Source organism: Podospora pseudocomata, assembly GCF_035222375.1.
Source record: "Podospora pseudocomata strain CBS 415.72m chromosome 2 map unlocalized CBS415.72m_2, whole genome shotgun sequence".
NCBI lineage: Eukaryota > Fungi > Ascomycota > Sordariomycetes > Sordariales > Podosporaceae > Podospora > Podospora pseudocomata.
The window spans coordinates 718,223-741,450 of NW_026946365.1; the positions used below are offsets into that span (position 1 = coordinate 718,223).

General features: G+C 51.3%; 6 protein-coding genes across 6 annotated transcripts; 3 read left to right on the top strand and 3 right to left on the bottom strand.

Moving 5' to 3' along the window:
• The first annotated feature begins 853 nt into the window (after window positions 1-853).
• Window positions 854-6,691, top strand: QC762_201110 (uncharacterized protein). The gene is made up of 8 exons (XM_062887003.1): window positions 854-1,651; window positions 1,724-2,266; window positions 2,324-2,503; window positions 2,560-3,123; window positions 3,322-4,232; window positions 4,380-4,412; window positions 4,538-6,015; window positions 6,257-6,691. The coding sequence occupies exons 2-7, from the start codon at window positions 1,741-1,743 to the stop codon at window positions 5,051-5,053; spliced, it is 2,730 nt and encodes a 909-aa protein (XP_062746775.1). The 5' UTR covers window positions 854-1,651; window positions 1,724-1,740; the 3' UTR covers window positions 5,054-6,015; window positions 6,257-6,691.
• A 2,463-nt stretch (window positions 6,692-9,154) lies between these two features.
• QC762_201120 (uncharacterized protein) lies at window positions 9,155-11,231 on the bottom strand. Its single transcript, XM_062887004.1, has 3 exons — window positions 10,779-11,231; window positions 10,524-10,721; window positions 9,155-10,468 (listed from the first exon to the last, which is right to left on the bottom strand). The coding sequence occupies exons 1-3, from the start codon at window positions 10,932-10,934 to the stop codon at window positions 9,359-9,361; spliced, it is 1,464 nt and encodes a 487-aa protein (XP_062746776.1). The 5' UTR covers window positions 10,935-11,231; the 3' UTR covers window positions 9,155-9,358.
• A 151-nt stretch (window positions 11,232-11,382) lies between these two features.
• RFA1 (Replication factor A protein 1) lies at window positions 11,383-16,491 on the bottom strand. The gene is made up of 4 exons (XM_062887005.1): window positions 13,558-16,491; window positions 13,248-13,502; window positions 11,675-13,189; window positions 11,383-11,617 (listed from the first exon to the last, which is right to left on the bottom strand). Exons 1-4 carry the CDS (start codon window positions 13,590-13,592, stop codon window positions 11,527-11,529), a joined length of 1,896 nt encoding a protein of 631 aa, XP_062746777.1. The 5' UTR covers window positions 13,593-16,491; the 3' UTR covers window positions 11,383-11,526.
• LRA2 (L-rhamnono-gamma-lactonase) lies at window positions 13,900-15,002 on the top strand (the record flags this gene model as incomplete). Its single annotated transcript, XM_062887006.1, has 2 exons — window positions 13,900-14,856; window positions 14,911-15,002. The coding sequence occupies exons 1-2, from the start codon at window positions 14,232-14,234 to the stop codon at window positions 15,000-15,002; spliced, it is 717 nt and encodes a 238-aa protein (XP_062746778.1). The 5' UTR covers window positions 13,900-14,231.
• On the top strand, window positions 16,050-16,540 carry QC762_201150 (uncharacterized protein; the record flags this gene model as incomplete). Its single annotated transcript, XM_062887007.1, has 2 exons — window positions 16,050-16,143; window positions 16,211-16,540. 2 exons carry the CDS (start codon window positions 16,050-16,052, stop codon window positions 16,366-16,368), a joined length of 252 nt encoding a protein of 83 aa, XP_062746779.1. The 3' UTR covers window positions 16,369-16,540.
• A 2,760-nt stretch (window positions 16,541-19,300) lies between these two features.
• QC762_201160 (uncharacterized protein) lies at window positions 19,301-19,534 on the bottom strand (the record flags this gene model as incomplete). The annotated part of the gene is made up of 1 exon (XM_062887008.1): window positions 19,301-19,534. One exon carries the CDS (start codon window positions 19,532-19,534, stop codon window positions 19,301-19,303), a length of 234 nt encoding a protein of 77 aa, XP_062746780.1.
• Window positions 19,535-23,228: the final 3,694 nt, after the last annotated feature.

Sequence of the window (23,228 nt, forward strand, 5' to 3'; positions counted from 1 at the left end):
AAAGAACCCTTTCTGGATGGTATGTGACCTTTGGAGATTTGGAAGTATATAGGGCAAAGACGAGATGTTGGGATCAACTGTCAGTACTTGTCATCCGATGTCTTGGAATACACGTGGTAACTTCAACATGCATAATCTTGGTATTGACTTGATGCTGTTATTCTTTTTGTGGATCTAGCCACATCTTGCAAGTGTCAAGTACCTACCTAAGCCCTGGAAGTAAATAACAATTCAATGTCTGTCCGGTAAGTGCTCACAGGCACCGGTGTTTGGCGTGTGGAGTGCTATGTGAGCGGAGGTTGGCGCCACTTCTCACCACGATGCTGGAAAAGCATCTTGATCAATGAGATGATATTCTCACAGTCCCTGAAGCCGTACTACCCATCCCATCCATCAGCCAGCTCCCGCCGTGTAGCCGCCCTGAACACAGATATTTCACCAAGGATCACAACACACATGCACTAAATACCTTTTTGGTACCTTCCGGTATCTTTTCTCCCATTTGCGGTCGGAGTGGCCGTTTGTCACGTGCGACTAGTGAACCAAAAAGAACAGGCACCAAATGTGGCTTCCCGTCCAGTGCCTGAGCAAAGGCAAGCAACCTTATTCAGATTGACTGTGAGGCCGTTTGCTTCAACCTTGTTCAAGTCCTTTTGGTCTGTCCGGCATTTGTTTACATGCATTGATATGAGTCAACGGGGAGATGTCTGCTCGTTCCGATAGGTTGGCAAGTTGCTTTCTGAAGTGTTGAGGCTCATGCATTCCACAAGCCCACCACAAGCTTATGTGGCTTGTCTGTTCGTTTGGTTGCGGTGGAGGAGAGGTTAGCAACGGAAAACACCGATCAAGCGTGGATTAGGGCGCCAGACTAGGGTAGTAAGAACCAGAACGATAAATAACGGGACAGATATCTATGTGGCTGTTTAGGTTCCTTCTCCTCTTTTCTGATGCTGGCTGTTACGCTGTCAATCGGTAGCAAGTAAATATCTTACCTAACTTAGATATCAACACTAAGGTATTTTCCAAGTGCATCTGCTGTTTTGCCTTGCAACTTCATCTTCAACCCTGGTCCCTTGTCCCTCGTCCCTTCCTGCCCTCTGCCGGAGACGCACAACAGGCAGGCGTACAACACTTCAAAGCTACGGTCGTACTTGCTTGTGATCTGCTCAACTGGCTACACCTGCCAGCTAGGTAGATACGAGGGCTCCCAGTCACCTAGCTCCAGCACCATCAGCGGCATCAGCCTTGTTTTAACTGACACTGTCCGCTGGCCCACCGGTGTGCCGTTCCACGAGGCCTCATTCATTCTTGTCCTCGCTCTATTGTTACCGCACGCCTCATTACCATTCTCAGCTCTATTTTCCGGCCAAGGATACCAGTCCTGCTGTCAACAGTGCTAACCTGCATATACTTTCTATAGAGGATGTTTACGGCGGTATAAACACGACAACCCAAGTCGACCAGGCTTTCCGCCAGCTGTCTCAATTGATTGGACTGCGACTATATCATTCCGTTTGCACGCACCCACCACGCACATCCTGTTACCTCTCTCACTCTCTCTTTCTCGCCTCCCGGGGGGCAGTGCCGGCATTGTTTCCTTTTGGATTTGACTTGACCAGTGTGTGCTGTCTCCGCCATTTGTTTTTGTTCTGTACTGTTTCCTTTGACTTCCCGAGCTTCTCTGCTTTTTCCATGTACACGCCTTTGGCTGATGTGAAAGCAGGGTTCTCCGTCAACGCAATGTCTAGTGGTAACCTGCATCAACAGCAGCCTGACTGCAAGCAGCCTAGGCCTCATTGGTTCGCTGGGGAGCTTTCATCGCCTTCCGTGGCATCTTCTGGCCGCTCTCCGTCATTGACCAGTCTTGAGTCCGTTTCTTCTCTTGATAGTGTGTCAGAATCGGCCTTGAAGACACCAACAGCACCGGCAAACTGGCGTGCTGATTCCAACGAGACAAAAGAAGCTGCAGGCACGACCGACCAAGTAGTAAATAAGCCAGGCAGGCGTCACAACTTTCGTCAGGGCTCTCCATCTTCTCTGTTCACCAGTTCTGGTGCTGCGACTCCGACATCGTCTCATCGCATCCCTTCGGTAGTGAACCCAACTTCTCAGAACGCGGGTATTCATGCGCCAAAACCCTCTGTTGAAAGGGAACGACACGAAGAAGATCCTGCTGGCAGTTGCGGAGCACGCGATCCTGACTGTTTTGATTCAGTTAGTGGTGTTGGGTCCAGGCTCGACACTGATTGTGAACAAGGCCACAGAGGTACATACCCCTCTTGCACACATGTTCCTGATGCAGCTTACTGACTTGTAACTGCAGCTCACGAGTTCTCTTTTGTTGACGATAACAGCCTGAAGGCATCTTCAGGGCTTGTATCACCTAGCTTTTCTCCCCAAGCTGGATACAGGAGAAAGTATTCACATGAGCGTGACAGAAAAGCCCATATTTTGCAGCAGTTTGAGAGTATCAGAGGTGTTTGGCCGTCGGATTCTGTAACTGGTTGGTATACCCTGCTTCTAAACGACGACGCCAGTATGCCTGACTGATGATCATAGCTCCGTCACACAATACAAGCGGGTCCAGCCTCCTTTTCAAAGGTCCCATCGCAAAGAACATCGCCGAGATCAAATCTAAGCTCGCATTCGCTGGGCTTCTTGCCTCAACGGCCCTTTCTCAGCCAGCAGACAGGCACAACTACACCACCCCCCGTCCTCCTTCCCCGAGCATCGGCTCGGACACTACAATAAGGGCGGCCCCGCATCAGCTGACCACATATTCCGGCCAATCAACAGAGGTCACATCACCAGCAATACAAACAACAGGCAGTGCCCCGAATACCTCCGAGCCATTGTCCTCCGTTCCGGACCCACTTTCCGGAGGCATAAATATCTCCTTCGGGCAGCTCCCGAACTTGAACTCAGATTCCTCTTTTTCTTTTGATGAGCAACAGCAACAGCAACAGCAACAAAAATCGTCCAAGCATCTTGAAAAAGAAGAAATGTCTGGCTCCGTCGCGGGTAGCGTTGGCGCTGGCGAGCAGATGCGTCTGTCTGGTGGTGTGAGTGGAAGAGGGCAGCTTCCTGCCAGCACTGCCGGCCCCTTTGGTGGTCGCGCGAGAGGTATGTTTGTTTTTTTCCATTCATCTGTGTTAGTCGGTGTGTTTTGGAATTCATATACTTTCTCTTTTATCTTTTTTTTTTGCTTTTCTTTTCTTTTGCTTATTTTTTCTTTTGCTTTTTGCGTTGTCTCTGCTATGATTGTTGCACCGGTTGAATTTGTCTTCACTGGTAGAAACACAAGCTCTAACATGCTTCCAGGCATTGACAACTGGCGCCAGCGAGCGCAGTCCCCGCCCCAGCCCAGGACCGGCAATGGTATATATCTATTCAACCTCAATCATCTGAGCCAAGCTGATCAGTATATAGATACAACCTCTTCTCCTTCTCTGGGCGCGGTCCTTGCTCCCGCCAATGGCAACTTTGCTGCTTGCCCCTCCCAGGGGTACAACCCTGGCTTCTCTTCGCCTGTTGCGCCGCGCTCTCCCACCTTGGCGTCTTTTTCTTCTGCCCCGACCCGTCCCGCCGTCCTGTCCCCTGCTGCCCGGCAGCAGTTCACTCCTTTCCCCGGCCCATCCGCCGCCACCAGCATCTTTTCGCCTGGCACTCCGACCGTCTCTGCCGGCCTCAGTTTTAGTGACTTTGCCGGTGGCTCCAGCTTGTCGCCCGTCGGCTTCTCTGGTGCTCCCAGCTTTGTCGACCCGTCTGGTTTCGCCTCTCTGTCGCTCTCTCACCCCGCGGCCGCCCGCCAAGGCCAGCTCGCCCATCTGCGAATGATGGGTGATGCTGGGACTGGCAATCTTTTCTCGGCCCCGACATCCCAGCCTCAGGGGCTGTACGGAGTCCCTTCGTCTTCTGCCGGTGGTGGTGGCTCGGCCACGAGCCCAACCACGACCGCTCCCCCGGCGATCCCGGCCCGGCGCCCCCAGAACTGGGATCTGGCTCAGTACCAGAGCCAGTATCTGGTCACCATCGGCCCTGATACCCAGGGATACTGTTTTGTCCGCCCTGACGGCAGCCGGACCCGACTGGTGCCCGTTGACATGCTCCCATTCTCGCTCGTTGGGCTTCCGCCTTCGGAGAACGACAATGACAAGTTGATTGAGTTGGTGATTCCCACCGGTATGGACCGACTTTGCAAGAATAGCAATATTGAGCGGGCGGTTGTTCAGGTACGTTCCATTCTAGTGTTTATTTACTTGCCCCTTTTCTTGTTGGGTGGGTGACGGGTGATGGTCTGTGCACTCAGCCCTCAACCCCAACCAACCCTAGCCCGTCACTGCTCTCTTTCTCCTGCCTGATGCTGACTTTGTGAACAGTCCCCCCCTAATCGCCATCAAGACCCCATCCAGGTAAGCAGTTTTCCTCTCTTTTTCCTCATAATCACCTGGAGAGCTCTCCCGCCCATCCAGCCCAATCCAACTGAGACTCATATCAGAACCGTATTGACCATATCCTGCTCGCGTCTGATCCTCAGGCTTCTTCTGCTGCCGCCACTACCGGTTCCGGTCCGACTTCCCCTTCTGCCGCACAGCCTAGAAAGATCAAGGTCTATTGCGACAAGTGGGTTCACGAGGGGACCTGCGCGTTCACCCAACAAGGATGCAAGTACAAGCACGAGATGCCTATGGACAAGGCCACACAGCACAGTTTGGGGCTGTTTCATGGTTTGCCTACCTGGTGGAAGAAGAGGCAGGCAGAGCTGTCTCGCGAGAGCGAGCGGGGTCCTCTGGAGCGCGGTGGCGGTGTTTCCGTTGGTGGAAGGTTTGCTACGGGCGGTTCTGGTGGCGTCACCGGCACTGGCGCTGGCGCCGGTGCTGGTGCTGAAGGTGGTCACAGACGATATGGTTCGAGCTGGTCGCGCTGGGACAGTGGGAGTGGTGGAAGCGGTGTGGGGAGCGCATCTGGTATGCGCCGCGGTTCTTCTTCTACTGGTAGTGAGTCTGGTTTCCATTCTTTCAACTGGAGAGAGCGTCACCCGGCCCCGGGGTAATAAGCAGATGGTGTCGTTTCTTTTTGTTGCTCCCCCAATCTGAAGGTGGTGCGGTTGGCGTTTTCGTTTGCTTATATAAAGAAGAATACCCCGCGGTATAGTATATACCCCAAACGGTTTGACAGCGTTGAAGGGGTGTGGACGATTGGGCGGGATGTGATTTGGTGTCTGCGAGTGCAGTTGTAGTTGTGTACTGACCGAGTGAATAATGTGGTTTTTGGGATGTTTGTGTCGCTGGTGAAGTTTCATCAGTGTGTGGAGATTGTGGAGGGGGTACAACCGCACGACAACCCGAAAATACGACTTCGTCAACGGCCTTTACGACCAAGTAATCCTCCAACTGCTTGTCACAATCTTGCGCCCTGCATCGACTACCGTCTCTGTGATCCTTCTTCAACATCTCAATTTGCTTGACTGTTATTATGGACATCATACCCTCGCAAAACCAAGAGTCCACCGTATCGACATTCATGGAGACATTCGACTGCCGGATGTCTTCTAATCTCATCAAGACCGCGAGAAATATTCGCCAGCCTGATGTTTCAATCGTTAGTTACCAAGTCGACTTTTACTTCCCAGCGGAAAGCATGGTCAAACCTGCTTGGAAAGAGCAACTTTGTGGAAGATCGCAGTTCGCCAGACTTTTTGTCAATGGAATGAGAAGTCTTTGTCGTAGCTCTTTACACAAATCAAAATTTCTGTCCCCTTCTTTTCTGGGGTATTATTAGGGACGCGATTATCGGAGAGGCAACACAAAGTTTATCACTGGAGATTACTTTCTCTCGTCACCTCGACACTATCTAAGCTTCGACCATCTCAGTCTAGACGAGCTTTTGATTAGTTGTTGGACATCTCGACGACCACATCCTCCCATCACTATAACAACACTATCAAGATCACGACGAAGATGAACACGTTCTGGGGTGGGCTAGTCGTGGTCCTGGCTGTCCGATCCCCGAGAGGCATGTTCCAGTTCAACTTTGGCATGTGTTTGTTACGGATAGCTGAGGTGGTTTATTTGTCTGTTATTATTGCGTCTAAGGTGACGGTGGGCTTGGTTGCCTCGGTTTAATCCGCCCAAGTGGGCGGTTTGATGGATTTGTGGCGTTGATTTCGTTTTTGTTTTTTGGAGTACTAGTGTACTATTTATCACAACGCGCACACCTCGGTCACTTTTAAGACCCAGAGCTAACTTGGCTATAGACCACCCGCCTCCCAACTTTGGCCCTGTCGGCTCAGAGAGACGCCATGTGCCTATCCGCCACGGCGAGGTCAATGATGAGGATTCGGAGAGGAACTCGGTTGTGAGTGAGGGGAGGAGTGTTACGGGTATGATGATTATTAGTCCTGGTAGGGCTTAATGGATATGAGAACAAGAAATTGGGCGATGATTTGATGACGATAAAATGGGTTTGGAATTGCATGGAAACAAGGATCAGTATGGAATATGGTTCGGAAAATATGGGTTATGGATGATGGATTACGGGGAAATGTTTTGTGGGTTTTTGTTGTTTTCTTTTTGCTTATATTTTCTATCTTGGAAGCATTAAATAGCTTTGTGCTCACGCATGGGAATAGTTTGGGAGATGTGTATGTTAGGGTAGTTGACATAGAGTTTGAGTTCTCTGATTTTGAGAGGTTTTTGATCATTGGGGTGAGGTGTGTTGTGGTGTGGTGTGGTGTGGTGAAGGTGACTCTGGAATGTGTGGTGAAGGTGACTTTGAGATGTGTGGAGTTTTGAGGGTATGTCGTGGATAAGGTATTCAACAGGATCCGTGCTGTTTTGGCTCCCCGCTTCACAGCGACATGAAAAAGAACAGCCCAAAGTTGGATTAACTCACCCTTTGTTGACTTGGACACATCCACTTTGGGAGACAAGAAGCACCCATAAATCTTATAATTCGAGTCTTCGACGTCCTGTATCCATTTACTGACGACCACCGTATTCTGGCAGCTCTTTCCATGACATATAATATCTATCAACAGATAGCCAGTGTAAGTGAGTCGCAAAAACTGTGACGTGATCTGTCCTACGTGAAGACAATCTCTACTATCGAACCTGAAAACCACCAAGTCAAACGCCCTTCCCACCCTCCCAACCAAGTGTCGTCTCCTATACCCACCCCGAATACGGGCTCACTCTTATTGTACGATCCCACCTTTGGCCGCATAAGCCCCCCTCCGCCTTCTGCACAGCTAGGATGTCGTGATAACATCAATTGTCAATATCTTTTCTTCCTCGCTCGCCTCGACGCACTTCCTTGTTTCGAGATCCCAACATAATCTCAACGGACGGAGACTTGACGAGAGTTGAACCGGCTGGCTCCCCGCACTCCTCGAGGTACTGTACACCCCTTCCTTTGTTGCGCTGCTGTCCCGCTATCAACAGCCGAGGAGAAAGAGGGGAGCATCGCTTGCTCTCGCTCCTCGAGCGTACTGTACACTCTCTTTTCTCCTTCCTCCTCTTATGTTCCCTCCAGCTACCGCGTCGTGACCCAGCTACCGCTCGCGGGCGCTGCTGCTTTCCACCATAAGAGGAGGAGGGCGGGAGGCGAGCTTCGACGTGGTGGACAAGGGGGAAGGGAGGGGAGAATCAAGGAGGAGGGTCGAGCGGGGGGCTGCCGGGGACAGGTCGGTCATCGTGGTGAATAATGGCCATGGTTTGGCGGAGGGCAAGTGTCGGAAAACTTGTAGCGGTCGTAGTTGTAGTCGATGGCTGCCAGGGTTCCCTTGATGGCATACTAGGCCGTGGTGGGTGTTTATGTCGAAAGGTTCTGTGGGACAGGCGGACGGCCCGATGGCTTCAGCAGTGTTTCGAGAGGGAGTGGAGTAGTTGTAGTTGTCGTGAACGAGGGACGGCACGGCTGGAATGGGTGATGGAGGGGTGGGTTGGTGCGAGTGCTGTGGTTGTGATGTGTCTATGATGGTGGGTGGGTGGTTAAAATGGGTGGGAATAGTCGAGTGAGTGATTGACGGTGAGATGGGTGTAGAAGTGGAAGATGGGTACAAAAGTGGAAGTCGGGTGCAGAAATGGCAGCGAGGTGGCATGAGTCGAAGATCACGAAGTGCTCAACGACCAAGCATCAGCAACTAAAGTCCACAACACGACCAACACCACAAATAACCAAGGACAGACCATTCAAGAGCCCGACAGTCCCCCAACAACACTGACCCACCCCCCAACACCCCCCAGACAGAACTCATGACCAACCCAACCCCCGCTCCAACCCTTCATAAAGAATGTCCGCATTCTTCCTCCCAACCGAAGCAAGTTGACCCTCGGCGTGGTCAAGTGGTCAGCTTGTGGTAGGTTAGGATAGTTTCTCACACCCAGGGCGTGGTCTTGGGGCACAGTGAGTTCGATCCAAACTCGGGCAAAAACCCCGTGGGGGTTTTTCCGGACGAGGTAAATTGCCCCCAGCGTGGTTGGGGTTCAAAGCAGTTGGTCGTCTCTTCTTTTGTCATCTTATCCATTTTATCTGATTCACTTATCCTTAAAAAAGTGCAAGAGAAGCCACTAAATCGTGTGCTTTGTTCGGTAACTGATGTGTTGCTATGGTGGTGGGAGAGCAACTTTGCCTGCTGCTTGAGGTTTTGACTGTCCATCTCAATTTTCACAGTTCGCACACAAATAAGACGGAGAGCAACAAGGAATTACATTGGGCATTTTTTGACCGGGGTTATCATGGCCAGTAACCTGTTCAAGAGCACTTTTTATCAAGGTGGTTGCTGCTCAAGGTCGTCCAGATGGAGTTGGCGACTTTCTGCTTTATTATGACCGGGCACTTTACCAATCTCCTGCCATTTCTCATAGAATCAGTTGATCAACATGCTATCTAATGCTACACAGTGCTCATCATCTGATCAAGGAGCACTTTCGACTAGAAAACTATTGCTTCAGGTGGTCGAATGGATATCGCGACTTCCTTCCTTTATTTATTAGCACACATCAAACCCACTCCTGTTATTGATTATCACCCTATCTAATTAATATACTGCCTGCAGCTGCAAGGTGTTGTTGGTCTGGTCAAGACGCACATTCTTCCATGATGCTTGCTGCTTGAAGTTGTTGACATGCATACTACGACTTTCGACCTCATTCTTCACTAATCACAATGTTTCCGTTCAAATTCACAATTAGCAGCATAATTCCACTTGAAAATAGAGTCCATAATCTCTTACTATTGCTATCCTCAAACCTTACCCATAACCAGCTGTCTTCTAAAGCAGCCTACACATACCCTCTCCAACGCCATTGCTCAAAAACTATGCTTCATCTCCCTCCAAAATCATTTCACCAGGCTTCTAGCCGGCCACAATCCCCGTCATCAAATCCTCATCCTCCACCACATCCCCAAACCCCGTCACATCCACCGGCCCACCCTGACTCTGCCCTTGCTGCTCATGCTTCTTCTGCTGCGCCAACCATTTTAGGTAATCCTTGTTACTTGCCAACCTCTCATTCGTAGCCTTGACCACCGGCCCCAGCGCCTTGATCCTCTGCGCAGTCGCCACCATCCTCCTCGTGAACTCTTCCTCGCTCAAGTCATCCGCCGTAGAGCTAAACGCCAAATACGCCAGGCCATTCTCTGGGTGCACCACCTCCCCTTGCAGGAGGCCCTCGTCAATCATTCCCTGGACCAACGCCTCGATCTCCTGCACCGATGCCAAGGGCGCAGCCGTCTCGGCGGATTGTGTTCGAGTCCGTATTTGCTCGAGAGAGATTCTGGAGTAGACATGTCTCAAATTCAAAATCTGCCACTTCTGATAGTGCTCAATCACCAGCTTCAGAAGAGAAACATTCTTCTCCTCGTCCCAGAAACCCTGAGACAGCCCTTCGCATTCCGTCTTGAAAGATTCCGCTGTTCGCTTCTCAAATGCCTGCGCCAACGAGTAGTATGGTTTGCCCGTAACCTCGTAGACTTTTCGTGGCCCGTTTGGCGTGGTAGGTGGGAGAACAGGTGCCTTCCCGTTGAGCAAGAGTCCAACCAAAACCCACTTGCTATAGGCTTCCACTTGAATTTTGCTCGCGTTGGTGTTGTCTCTGGATGGATAGGTAATCACCCGCTCAAAGGCATCGAAAGCTTGCTGCCAGGATCGTCTCTGAATAAAGCAAAGCCCGCGCAGGAGGTCATGCTCGAGGATGTCTTTGTTCTCCAAGGATTTGGTGAAGTCGTTTTCGACAGTAATAAAACCCGAGGGAGGAAGATCGGGATCGCTAAGATTTCGAGTGCTTGTCGAGCCCTTCATGCCAGGGTAGAACACGATGCTCTTCTCGATGATGGGCAACACAGGCTCGATGTTGTTGGTCATGTAGGCAAATCGGACGAGGTAGGTATGGTGGCTAGTAAGAACCGACCCGGTGGGATCGAGGCGGAGAAGTGCTGTGGTGATGAGCTCGACCGCAATGGAAGCCTAAGACCGTCATAATCAGCAGGCGACAGCTACAGAATCAGCAGCAAAAACCTACAGGAAACAAATCCTGCAGCCGTGGCTGTGTTAACAGCTTTGTGAACGCATGCCCAGCATATCGAATCTGGCCGGCGTCGAATGATGCGAGGAAGGTGGTGAGCTTTAACAACAGGTCGTCGAGAGGGTAGCCATTCGACGATTTCAAGGTCTGCAGCACATAGAGGTAGGATAGAGAATGGGTAGCTGGATCGAGTCGCTAATTTCATGTTAGAAACATCAGATCTATTGCCCAGATCTGCTAAAACAGGCATACCTCAATGAGCTGGGGAGCTTCCGAAGCCCACTTGGAGTCGGCCGACAACCTCGTCAATGTCTTCGTGTGTGCCTGCGCCGCCTTGTGGTATTCCTCATTATCCCCAAGCTGCCCCGCCGACGGGAAAGCCACAAGCGTCGCGAGTGTCGATTCCATCGGATTAATATGTAGCACTTTCTTAATGGGACAGTCGGTCGGCCGTGGTGCTGGTGGGATGGACGCTTTCGATGGGGACGGCGATGGACGAACGACCCCTCCTAGCTGTGGTCTCCCCAATCTCGCTCTTGTATGGGTGTCTCGATTGGCGTCAAAGGCCAGCAAACTGCGGACAAGTTGTAGCTGAAAGGAAGGTCGTGTTAAAACAGCTCGATATCGGCGCGGGTTGTTGTCAGTGGTTCAGCGCTCCAGATTCCAGATGTCAAGGTAGGGTTGGGTTAAGCTCCCCGCCATTGAACATTGACGTGGGGAAGGTGCCTAGCTCAGCTCCACCACCGGCAAGGCTGCAGGGGTATAACACAGTGCGCTCCTCGTCATTCTAGGCAACTCTGCACTGTGAGTAACCATTGCGGTGCTCCCGGGTCCAGTCAAAAGAAGATGTAAAGCATGGAGCTATGAAATCGGGATGGTATTTGCAATTGCACCAATACATGGTCACTCTACAGAATAGGCCAACATGAACAACAGGCAAATCCCTCTCTAATACATATTAACCTCCCCGTCGCCTCGCTTCAACGTCCACCGAACAACACTACACACCCAGCTGCCTGATCATTTCTGCCAACCGGTTGCCTTCCATCTTGTAATCCAATGGCGTCGCCTCCATAAGCTGATAGCGCACCCTAGAGCCACAGTTAGCACATGCAAAAGCAACTTCAGATCATGCGGAGCAGACCTACCGTTGCTGTTCACCATACGTATCCATCTTGGCCCGAGCCCGGAACGTCATCTTCCTGCAGTTTGCACTATCAAACGCAGTGGTAAATCGAACCTCCGCCTCCTTCCTGGCCTCATCTGAAGCATCACCAGACTCCTTGATCTGCTTCCACTCCATGAGCTCATCTGCCGACGCGCCCAGCAACTTCCTGCCCTGCTCATCGAAGCAGCTCAGCCAGATCTGGCCAGTGTGGTCGCTGCAGTTGAAGTTCAAGATGTACCGATACTCCGGCCTGTCGTGCGTAACATCGCATTTCTCGCAGCGCCAGGTGCCGTCACCCATGTCGGTGACCTTCTTGTTGCAACCCTCACTGCGGCACGCCGGGTAGCAGAAGTTGTCCTGCTTGACGTGAACAATGGTGGCCTGAACGGAAAAGTATTCGGGCTTGTCAAAGCCAACATCCTTCTCCTTCACCTGCTGGATCATCAGGATCTCGTTGGTGCGACCCGCGGCAGCACCGACTGACGACATGTTACTATGTGTCGCGAAGTCGCTGTGCCTGCCGGTAGAGTCATACCAGCCCTTGAGAGCATGGGCCTCTGGAATATCAGGGTCAATGGCCATGGTGCCAGATGACAAAAGAGACAAACTCCTGCCGTTGAAGTCACTGACACGGGTGCCCTTGAACGCAATGACTTCCTCCGGCTTGCCCTGGAACTCGGTAGCTGTCTTGCCCCAAACGGTAACACGCACCGAGTAGCCAGTTTGGTCCACCAGCTCCAACTCACGCTTGTCGTATGGTTTCTGAGTGCTCTTGGATGTGATCGATGAGACCTCATGCACCGTCTTGAGCACACCGAGAACATCAACCGTGGCGTCCTTCTCAACGCTTTGGAGCTCTTGGATATTGCAGAAGTTGAACCGAACCTGTGGTACTGAGCTCTGATCTTCAGCCTTCTCGACAACTGTATCCCGCTCAAACGTGAGCTCGTAGTCGTTGGGAAGGTTGCTGAACTGCTTCTTCGCAAGCTGGACTCTGCAGGGTGCAGAGATATAGTACACCTGGCCCTCCTGAAGAACATCGTAGAATTGGTCGACCTGATCGTTGAACATGGTGGCCTTGATCTCGCTGCTCTCGTCCAACAAGTTGACGCTAAAAAGCTTTCCTTCGCCGTTGTTTTTGTGCCATGTCTTGATGTCCGACTTGTGGGTGAGTCTCGCCTTGATCGTCCACTTGTGAGCATAGGGGGATAGTGCCTCGATGGGATAGATGGTACTGCTGACACCTCCGCTGGTGCGAGTGTTGTTGTTGTGGTTGTTGTTGGTGGGGCGTGACGCCAGTTGTCTCTGGACCTGGGACTTGGACTCTTGGGTCGGCTCGCCCTTGGGGGCACCATAAAAGGCGGGCGCAGCAGCAGCAGCAGCAGCAGGTTGAGCTTCTTCAAGCTTCGCTCCTCCTTCCAAGCCAACAGGGTTTCCAATCTTGTCCGGCGCACCAAGGGACTCGATGGCCTCGAGCTCTAATACTATAAGAACGCTGTTCAGAAGTTAGCAAAGGCTAAAAAGTATGACCGTGGGAAACAGCGGTGGCGCACTTCTTGCCCTTGAGGGCCTGGGCTTGGTATGACTTCATGCGAACGATTCCTCCACGCTTGAGCTTCCCCTCGTGTACGACATGGTTGGCCTGGGTGGCCAGCATGCACTGCACATAGTTACGGACATCGCTGAGAACGATGCGGTATCGTTCTGGCGCACCGCCGCCTTTTGAGTCGAGGGTCTTGATCTGGAGGCACTGCAGAACCGGAACGGGATACTGGGCACGGGCGCGCTCAGGATCGGAAAAGATGGCTCTGTTTGAGTTGGTTAGTCAGTATCAAAGCCTTGGACCTTGAATCGGGTACTTACTCTATGGCACCTTGTGTGATCGCTTGCTCCGCCATCTTGTGTTGCTCTTGTTCGTTATCGTGTGGTTTTGGCCCGGTCAAATTAGGCGTTGAAGGGGTATCTGCCGGTTTGGAAAACAACAAGTCTAGGATGATGTCGTGGAGTTGGGAATAATTGCTGGAGGGGTCGCGTTGGGTGACCGCGTCTTGCCAGGCAGAACGCGTCGAGGGGCAAGAGTTTAATTGCTTGAAGTTTGCTGGCAGTGGGGCCGTGCGTTGGCGTTGGCACAGTGTTTATTTAGGCACCAGTTAGCTGCACTGTCCTGGAAGCTTCTCCTATCTTGACATCAGGTACTGATTTGCAGGTAGCAAGCTGCAGCAACGTGACAGTATGGACATATCACGTCGAATAATCAGATATGACTCCCGTCTCTTAATAGGATGATACCACTTCACAATTATCATCCCACCTGCCATACACTAAATTGTGTGGTTCTCAATGGGAAGTCACCATCCACCCAGCAGCTGCCACTGCAGCAAGCGGGGTCTCTTTGCGTGTGCCCAGCCAGATGTCGGTGAGGGTTGACCCGACGTTGATCAACAACATCAACATACATCTATCATCGTAAACAACAAACAGATCATCTCATCGACCTACACCCATCCTCCTTTTAGCCCTTATCAACCCTATCCAAAATGTCCATCTCCATCATCGACTCCCACATCCACCTCTGGAACGAAGCCGAAGCCCCCAGTCACAACTGGTACGCCTCAGACTCGCCCCTCGCAACCCGCCACTCCATCGCAGAGTACCGTGAAGCCACCAGCTCATCCGCCTCTCAGCTCTCTGGCTTCATTTACATTGAGGCCGACCGCAAAAATGACGACTCCAAGGACTGGTCAGAACCATTGAATGAGCTAGCTTGGATGCGTCGGATCATTGAGGGCAAGCCTCAGGAGGGTGAAGGCCATACTGCTGATAATGCCAAGCTATGTCTGGGAATCATTCCTTGGGCTCCTATTGCTTCTGGCTTGCCTAAGCTGAAGGAGTACATTGCTACTGTGGAGGAACAAGCTGGGGAGGCTGCTTGGGCAAAGGTGAAAGGTTTCCGGTATTTGTTGCAGGACAAGCCGAACAAGACAGGGTTGACAGAGGAGTTCATTGATGGGTTGAAGTTGCTGGGGGAGAAGGGCTGGGTATTTGATGCTGGCGTCGACCAGCACAGGAGAGGGAGGGTGCAGTTGGAGGAGCTGGTGGAGATTATTGACCGGGCTCATGATGGTGTGGAAGATGAAGACAAGAAGGTGGTGTTCATTATCAGTGAGTTTTAGATGGGGAAGGGGCTGGCATGGAATAATACTAACGGAGAGACAGATCATCTTTGCAAGCCCGACCTGACAATCATCAGTCAGACTGATCCGTCATTTATTGCTTGGTATGCTCATTTTCTTGGTTCAGATGAATGACCAAATGACTGACCAGATAAATAGGAGGAGCGCCATGTTCACACTTGGAAAGTGCCGCCGCACTTACATGAAGCTGAGTGGGCTGTTTGAAGAAATGTCAGACTCACTGAAGACACAATCTGCTGAGCAAATCTTCTCGGCGATCCTGCCCTGGCTCGCCGTTGTTATTGCTGCATTTGGCCCAGAGAGAATCATGTTTGGCAGCAACTGGCCAGTATGCACAGTTGGTGTTGGTGAGGAGGCTTGGAAGAAGTGGCACAAGATTGTCGACATGATGTGTGATATGGCGGGTCTCAGTCAAGAAGACCAGACTATGGTCTGGAGCGGGACAGTGAAGAAGGCATATAACCTTGAGGGATAGGTGAACAAGGTGTCTTGCAACAGGAATTACCTCACTTTGGACTCCAAGTTCCCTAACTCGATTTGGTGCAAGGGAATACGCAAGAGGGGGTTGGCTGAGAGGCAAGCAAATTGTTGTAGAAAAGTGCCTTTAAAGACATACTCGAGTCAGGCGGCACATCATGTATAGGGGTGGTTGTTGTTACATCGGGGCGTGAAGAGGCTTCCACTTTGGTAAAAAGAAGGCTTAAATCGACGTTTGGCTTGGCTATGAAAAGACAAACCCCTTGGAGGAGTACACATAATCATGCACACCACCAGTGGCTACAACCCATCTCTATGTCCAACACTAGTACACAAAATTCCTGTTCCTGGCCAGATCGGCTCACCAAATCCGGGGATCGGTTATGACGTCTGCGGGGGGGGTTCATTCCCCACAATTCTCAACTCTTCCCCAAGTTCTTGGCGGTGCACGCGCACATCTGCCATCGCTAAGCCGAGCCGAGGTTGATCTTGGGGACCTTCCAGCCGAGCCATCGTCGGTGGGGATCCTCCAGAAGACAACAACCACTTGTCTTTAAGGGATTAACAAGCATTTTCATCTTTAAACTATACACCGCGCTCTCTACTCTACTCTCTCGATCTTCACGACATCTGCAGTACACTTCAGTTCTCCTCGAAAGATCTTCCCAAGCCAAAACCGTCAACATGTCTGCTCAAATCACCAAGGCCGAGGTTGCCCAGCACAAGGACGACAAGTCCATGTATATTATCATTGATGACGGCGTCTACGAGATTGCCAGTATGTTTCTTCTTTGCGGTGACAGTACATAATCAAAGATGGTATGGCTAATCGATTTCTTCTCTAGACTTTGTCAACGAGCACCCAGGCGGAGCCAAGATCCTCAAGCGCATGGCCGGCAAGGACGCGACGAAACAGTTCTGGAAGTATCACTCCAAGGGCGTCATGGAGAAGTGGGGAGCCAAGTTGAAGGTGGGCACGCTGAAGGAGGAGGCCAAGCTTTAAATAACGGTTGGATGGATGATGGGTGGAAAGGAGGAGGGAGAGAATGATGGATACCATGACCGACCGCGCGCGCGTGTGTGTGTGCGACGATAGCGAAACGAATAATAGCGATGCGAATTCTTTTTTTCGGAATTTGAATATGGAATATATATCACTACACCAACTTGGACCGCGAGGTGGCCCTTCAGACTGGACGGTTTGTGTGTTCCGGAGATCGCGCGATCGGTTGATCGATTGGTACGATGGAAAAGCAGGAAGTATAGTCTACTTCCCTCCCTACATCTCGCGACAACCAGACAGATAACAAGTCGATATCACAAGCCCCTCCGGGTTTCTTCAGCTGTCACCCACGTTACTTCTGACCCCACCCCCCCCCCCATATTTGGGATTTCTTTTTTTAACCCCAACGGCGAGGTGATGACCCCCACGAGTGTCAATGGCAGGTTGATCGGATGTGGGCATTTGACGAGCCCCCCACCTCTCCACGTTCTTGAAGTACAAGTTGTCGTTGGGCCTTTCCATATCCCACGTCAACCGCGCGCGTCGTGGGGAAATGATGGAATTTCCCTCATGTTACACACCACGATACACAGATCTCTTTTTCTAGAAAACGAAGGATAGTGCTGTCATGGCCAAGACAAGACGAAATATGGGGGTTTCGGCAGGGAAGCTTCCAGCAACACGAGAAAAACACGAGAATTTGTTCGAGACATTTTGCGCACACAAGACTCGCTTTAGAAGAGGAGAAGGTTTCGGAAGCCGGGAGATCGACCTTGTGTCAGTCTTTCACAGAGGAAACAGCTGAAGAACAGCGGGAGTTTGTGCTACGGAAGGCTTTTGATGTCACTTTTTAAAGACATATTTTCCGCGGCGAGTTCCATCATCCTTTTTACCTATCTTTTACATTTTACTCACCCGCCCTAGCTATTCCCGATGTGTTCAGGATGGGAAAAGATAGGGAATTCGAAAGATGCCGATGACCAAGAGATGATAGAAAAGGACCCCACGCTTTCTTTTTTTTTTTTTTTTCGGTTTTCACACCACCTGCGGCATGCGTCAATGTACAACTGATGCAACCTGTCGGCATCGGTCCCTTCGGCGGGCTTATAAAGTTCACGGTTGTCGGTGACCAAAAGAAGCCTTCCTGGGTCCGGTACCTGGTAGGTAGGTATCTTATCGGCATCGGCGTCGGGAAACAAAGATGGGCATTTGACGGACCGGAAGGGGGGTGGGGAGATGTTATACTTGTTCTGATCTTGTAAGAGATGGAGGTTCTTTGAAGGGGGTGGCCGTGTGCGGGGCGGTGGGATCCGAAGATCCCGTTTTATGGGAGTGAGTAGGGTACCTAAGGTAGGTAGTCTACAGCCGCGACCGCCGCGGTCTGCGCATTTTTCCCGATCGATAATATTGTACCTACATTAAATATATGTGAGGTTAAAAGTTACGACGCTAGCGGCGCTTGAAGAGGGCGGTAGTGCTTGCATGCTCGTGTGCGGCTCACCTACAGCTTGCACTTCTGGTAGTTTGTCTCTCTACCTTATCTTGGGCTGATCTGTAGGATTCATGCTGAAGGGTCGCCGTCTTGAGCCAGGCTGATGTGCTGACAAGAGGTCTAGGAATAGGACGGGCATGAGATGTGCCGAGAATGGACACAGAGTAACTCGGCTGGTGAGGTTATCGATATCAGAGCACTACCTATCTCTTCGGGGGACTAAGAGTTGCGTGGATTACTGATACGAGATACGGCGACCGTTGAAGCTATTCTCTTTCACCCAAGGCCGTCATGATTGGAGGAGGCTCGATGTTACCTCCAAGACGGGCCGGTTGTGAGAATCTACCTTACCCCGGAGTGTTAACTCATCTTGGGTCTTCTGTTGGTTGAAGAAATCGATGGATTCAACACAATTTTGCCTCCTTCACCCCCGAAAACCCTTGATAGGTCCATTTTGAACCGACTACCCTCTGGTTGGCTCACTCTTCACCAACATCAACCATTCAACTTTCTACCTGCAGCCCCGTCCTCTGTGATATGCCCACAATAGACAGTCACCGCTCACCAACCCCACAACTCATGTTACCTTCCCCGTATTTTCCCCCAGTTCCATCAACGACAATCACTTGTTCTGGCCCTGGTCTGGTTTAGGTGAAGTGCTCGTGTAATGTGAACTTCCTCCTCGTTGGTCAATCTAAAGAGTCCACAAACTCTCATTGGTGTCTCATTTTGCAAATTGGTCCAACCCCAGGTCTGACTGAACCTTGCCTCCATTTACACCAACAGAGTGAGAACTGAAGAAAGAGACCCGAGTTTGCCGCTCAACCTTGTTAGTGTTCTTCAACAGCGCGCACATGGACCCTTTTATGCAAGAGCATCACTGTCACCTTTGTTAGTGTATAGGTCCATCACAACCACATCACAGGTAGTCACAATCTTCTTTGACAGGTTAGGTAAGGCAGGTAGGTAAATAGTGAAGCTGCGTTTCAATTCAACTAATCCCTCTTAGGGAATGATCCCCCCCTTCCTTGGTAGTTATAGTAACAAGACAGACAACAACAAAAAACAATTATCCCCAATTTCAGTCGAATAATCCCATGATCCGACCTTTGATAGGTATCCCGAATGTTTTAATGATCCAACTCCATGCTTTGCTTTGCTCACTTGAATAGCATTTGCTTGCTTTGTGTTCCCCATAATTCCCAAACCACCCAAAAAAACGCCGTGTGTGATAAGAGCAGACCGGAATGGTGGTAGTGTAAGTTGTTGTGAAAGTGAAGTATTGTTGTTGTTGTTGTTGTTGTTGTTGTTGTTGGTGGTGTACAAAAATAGTTGTAGTAAAAAATATTCCGCATCCGGTCTGCTCATCATCATCCCATCCATGAAATCAAGAAGCCATCAACGCCTTGTCCGAAAGATGTAGTAAAGAGAAAAGGCTGTTTAGCGACGGATGGACGCGGGCCAGTGGTCTCTGTAGCCGATGGGGGATGGTGGGGGGGCGGCCGGTACGGAGTAGTCGTTTTCTTGGATGTGGTGGATCGGGGTCACAAGCTGGTTGGACTTGGACTGGAGGGTAGCGTTGAGGCTGGCGAAGAGCTCTTGGGTGGTGATGAGGCCCAGAGGCTGGCGCGCAGCCGGGATGGGGATTGGAGCGGCGATCTGAGAGACAGGCATTATGCTTGTGTTGTGTTTGTGTGTGTGTGTGTGTGTGTGTGTGTGTGTGTGTGTGTGTGTGTGTGTGTGTGTGTGTGTGTGTGTGTGTGTGTGTGTGTGTGTGTGTGTGTGTGTGTGTGTGTGTGTGTGTGTATGTTGGTGAGGTGAGGGTTGAAGATCTTGATAGTCAGGAGTAGGGTAGTATGGAGGAGGTCTGATGGTCTTGATATGGCGGACTTGTTTGAAGGCAAGTGTGTTGAGACAAGCAAAGGGCAGGAAGAGCGACCAAGGCTTGGGTATTAATGTGTTTTCTTGGAGATATCCTGTGTTGCTTGAGGCAGTGTAAGAAAAGAAACAGAGAAAGACAGCTGGGGAGTCCTGAGACCAACGGACTCTTTATGTAGCAGGCCCGGCCAGGGAAAAAAAAGCAAGAGACCAGACCGACCTGGCCTCTGGACAGGGAGCAGGGGAGAAGGCAGACAGGGGGGCCAGATTGATGAGAATTCTCGGGGCGGCCCCAGTGGGAACTGTGGAATTCTGGGGAAGGTGGGATGGCTCCCAGGGCTCCGTGGATGTACCTTGTACTTTTTCACGACACAGAAAGCCCAAAGAAATTCAAAAGGTCCGAGGTGTCTTGCCCGCGAGGGACGGGAACGGACATGTCAACCAGCCAGCAACTAAAACAAAAAAAGCAAACACAAAAGAAAGGAGCAGAATTTTCACCTCCAACCTCCTCTCTTTCGCCGTCTATCTGTCCGTCTGCTGTTTGTTTGTTTTGCTGCTTTTTTCCACATTCGTTGAGGTGGAATGCTTTCAGCGTGTTCACCATTTCCTTGGGCATCCTATACAGCGACAGGGCTGCGCTGTTTGGGGGCCAACCCCCCAATGGTGAGATCGGATGACAAGGACAAAAGGGGCTGCTGTGCTTGCCCTCTCTCCGAGCGTTCCATACCACAGCCGTCACCACCGAAGGCGTCAGTGTTTGGGAAAATGAGAGGACACGAGACAGAGCTAGCACACTGCCGATGACAGTCTAACGTGGTGCCAAGGACCGGGTCTTCAGCCTGTCGTGGCCATGGTGTTTTTGCGGCCTCTTCGGAGCGAGTGAGAGCAGCAGTTGATGCGCCCTGTAAAATCTCTGTGGGGAGCCATGTTCAGAGTGGGGTGCAGGCCTTGGAGGCACCGGAAATTCCGTCTGGGGTACAGCAGAGAGTGCGGTACATGGATGGGGAAATGTGGGGAAGACTTTTTTGACTCAGCTCCTTTTTTTCTTTCCACTGTTGCCTCATCCTGTCCGTGACACGTTCCATCTTCCATTTTCCCCTTGCGGCGTGTACGAACCGACCGTGTCAGCCTGAGTGTGGTGCCACAGCTCACCGACCATTCTCTTTTTACATCGCTCCATGGATTTTCGCGGCACCTCGCTCCGACACTAACAAATCCTGCTGGCCACAGATTGGATTGGCGCGGCTTGAGCAGCTGGAACTTGCAATTGGATTTGGATCGCGATCAGCCGAGGACCCAAGCATGTTCCGACAGTTGGACAGTTGGGGGGGCGGCGCATGAACATGAACTCGGTCTCCACGGCGGTCGAACCTTTTTGAGGTCCCTCAGATTACACGACGACGCCGCCCACGTACCTATTTTCTGCTTTCTGTGGGTGATGAAGGCGGCGCAAGCAGGTCGGCACCAACGGTACCTTGTCAGCAAGCACACAGCATCCAGCACACGCATCCGTGGGGGTTATCCCTTTTGATCCCCCATCTGAGTCAGTTTCCTCTGGATCGGACACAATTCCAGTGGCCCTCTCGGAATGTTTACTCTCTCACTTCATCTGATGTCAACGGCATGATGTTCTCATGGATGGCTTCATGCCGTTGCACTCGGCCGTTTCAAGAAGGCTTCTGGAACTCTGGAACTCTGGAACTCTGGAACTCTGGAACTCTGGAACTATGGAACCTCGGGGTGCCATTTCCAACCCTGTCAGGAAAATCGGCGCCGTTTGCCGGCTAGCGAACAGTGCTTCCCCGGGCGCGTTCTTGGCTCCCTTGGCTGGAGATTGCCCTGACCGCTTCCCCAGATTTTCCCGTCTCCCGGGAGCTGCGCCAAGAGCAGCGATCTTCCCCCAACAGAAGACTCTATTCCCACGTCTTGTCTGATCGCCGCGTCGTGGATCCACGCAGAGACGGCTTGTCATTTGACTTTGACCACCTTCGGCTGTTCTCGACCTCTGTTCCGTCAACTTCCTCCGGCTTCAGAAATGGATGGCCATGTGTCATGTTTTTTGCCTGTCAAAAGCAATCAATATCCTCCTCACCCATCCCTGGTCGATGTTGATCAAGGGGAGGGGGCTGGGGAAGAAGCAAATGCCGTATTAAACAACAGATTGCTCATATCTGATTCTTCACTTTGCCGTCAACACAGTACAATTACTGACAATTAACAGACACATTGCCTTCAGCCCTCGTGACTTTTTGCCAGAATTCGGCGTAAATCACCCGGTTTTCCTCCTCGACTGCCACCGTCACGACAAGCCTCACAAAAATATCTCTACTTGCATTTATCATATCGCTTCCGCTACCAAGCAGTACAAGTTCCTGGACCTTCCTTCTAGGTCTGCCATCCGATCGCGTAATCCTGGCGTTCCATTGTGTCCACCGTTTTTTTTTATGCTCCGTATATTTCTCCACTCACCGCACCAAGGTGAAGAATTCTTCACCGGTGTTACATTACAAAGTTGTATTCCTTTCCTTCGAACCGAGGGCTCGGTGAGAAAAAAATCAGGCCGCGGATGACGGAGCGGGCGGCAGGCAAGGCAGAAAGATAAACGTTTTTGTTGACTTATTGCCGGTAACGACTTAAAAACAGGGGTGGTTGAGCCGCGGGAAAAAAGATAGTGGTGCCAGGGGGGGAGCGGGAACTTCACATGGTAACGACAACAGGAGCAGGTTTGTTGACTGTTTGAAGGACGGGAAGATGTCGCGGCGGTGATGTCACTTGTTTTCATCAGTCTGACAGCTGTTCTTTTGGGGAGAACAAGGCCGATACACTCCTGACCGAGGCACAGCACTTCCTCTTGGCTCCGGCACTTGACACAACCTGTTCCTGACCGCTCACACCGATGACGATGCGCATTATCGCCGAGTCCAGAATGGTATCGTAGGGCTATGCTCTGCAGCTTCGATGCGGCCATATGATTAGGCCAAATAGTGTGGGTTGGTTGGGTCGAGCCGAAGGCTTATGGGGCTTGTGAGAAGATGATGTTTCGTTTCAGATCCCCAACTCCAACGACTCTCCAAAAATGAAGTTGGGGGGATTGCGGCACAGCACCCCCGATTTCAACTCTAGACATGCAGAGATCTTGATGGGAGATGCACGCCGGCACGTATAACAGAGGAAGATGGCCGAAACGAAGACCAGGTAGATGCCCGGCCCGGGCCTGTGGCCTTCCGGGAGTGGGATCGGGATCGGCGTGGTGCTGTGGCTGTCTGTGGAAGGTATTGAAAGGCACGCCGACGCCGATCTGTGAGCTGCGCCGTTGGCCGGTCTACTCTTGATCACTTATTTACATCCCATATGTATACCGTATAGCCTCCATGTAGATAAGTTTATTAACCCAACCTTTTAAACTGCTGACCCTACATTTTTCTGTCCACAATCCTAGCCTTTTCTGTCTATAATCCTAGCTTTTATTATCTGTTAACCTAGCTTTTGC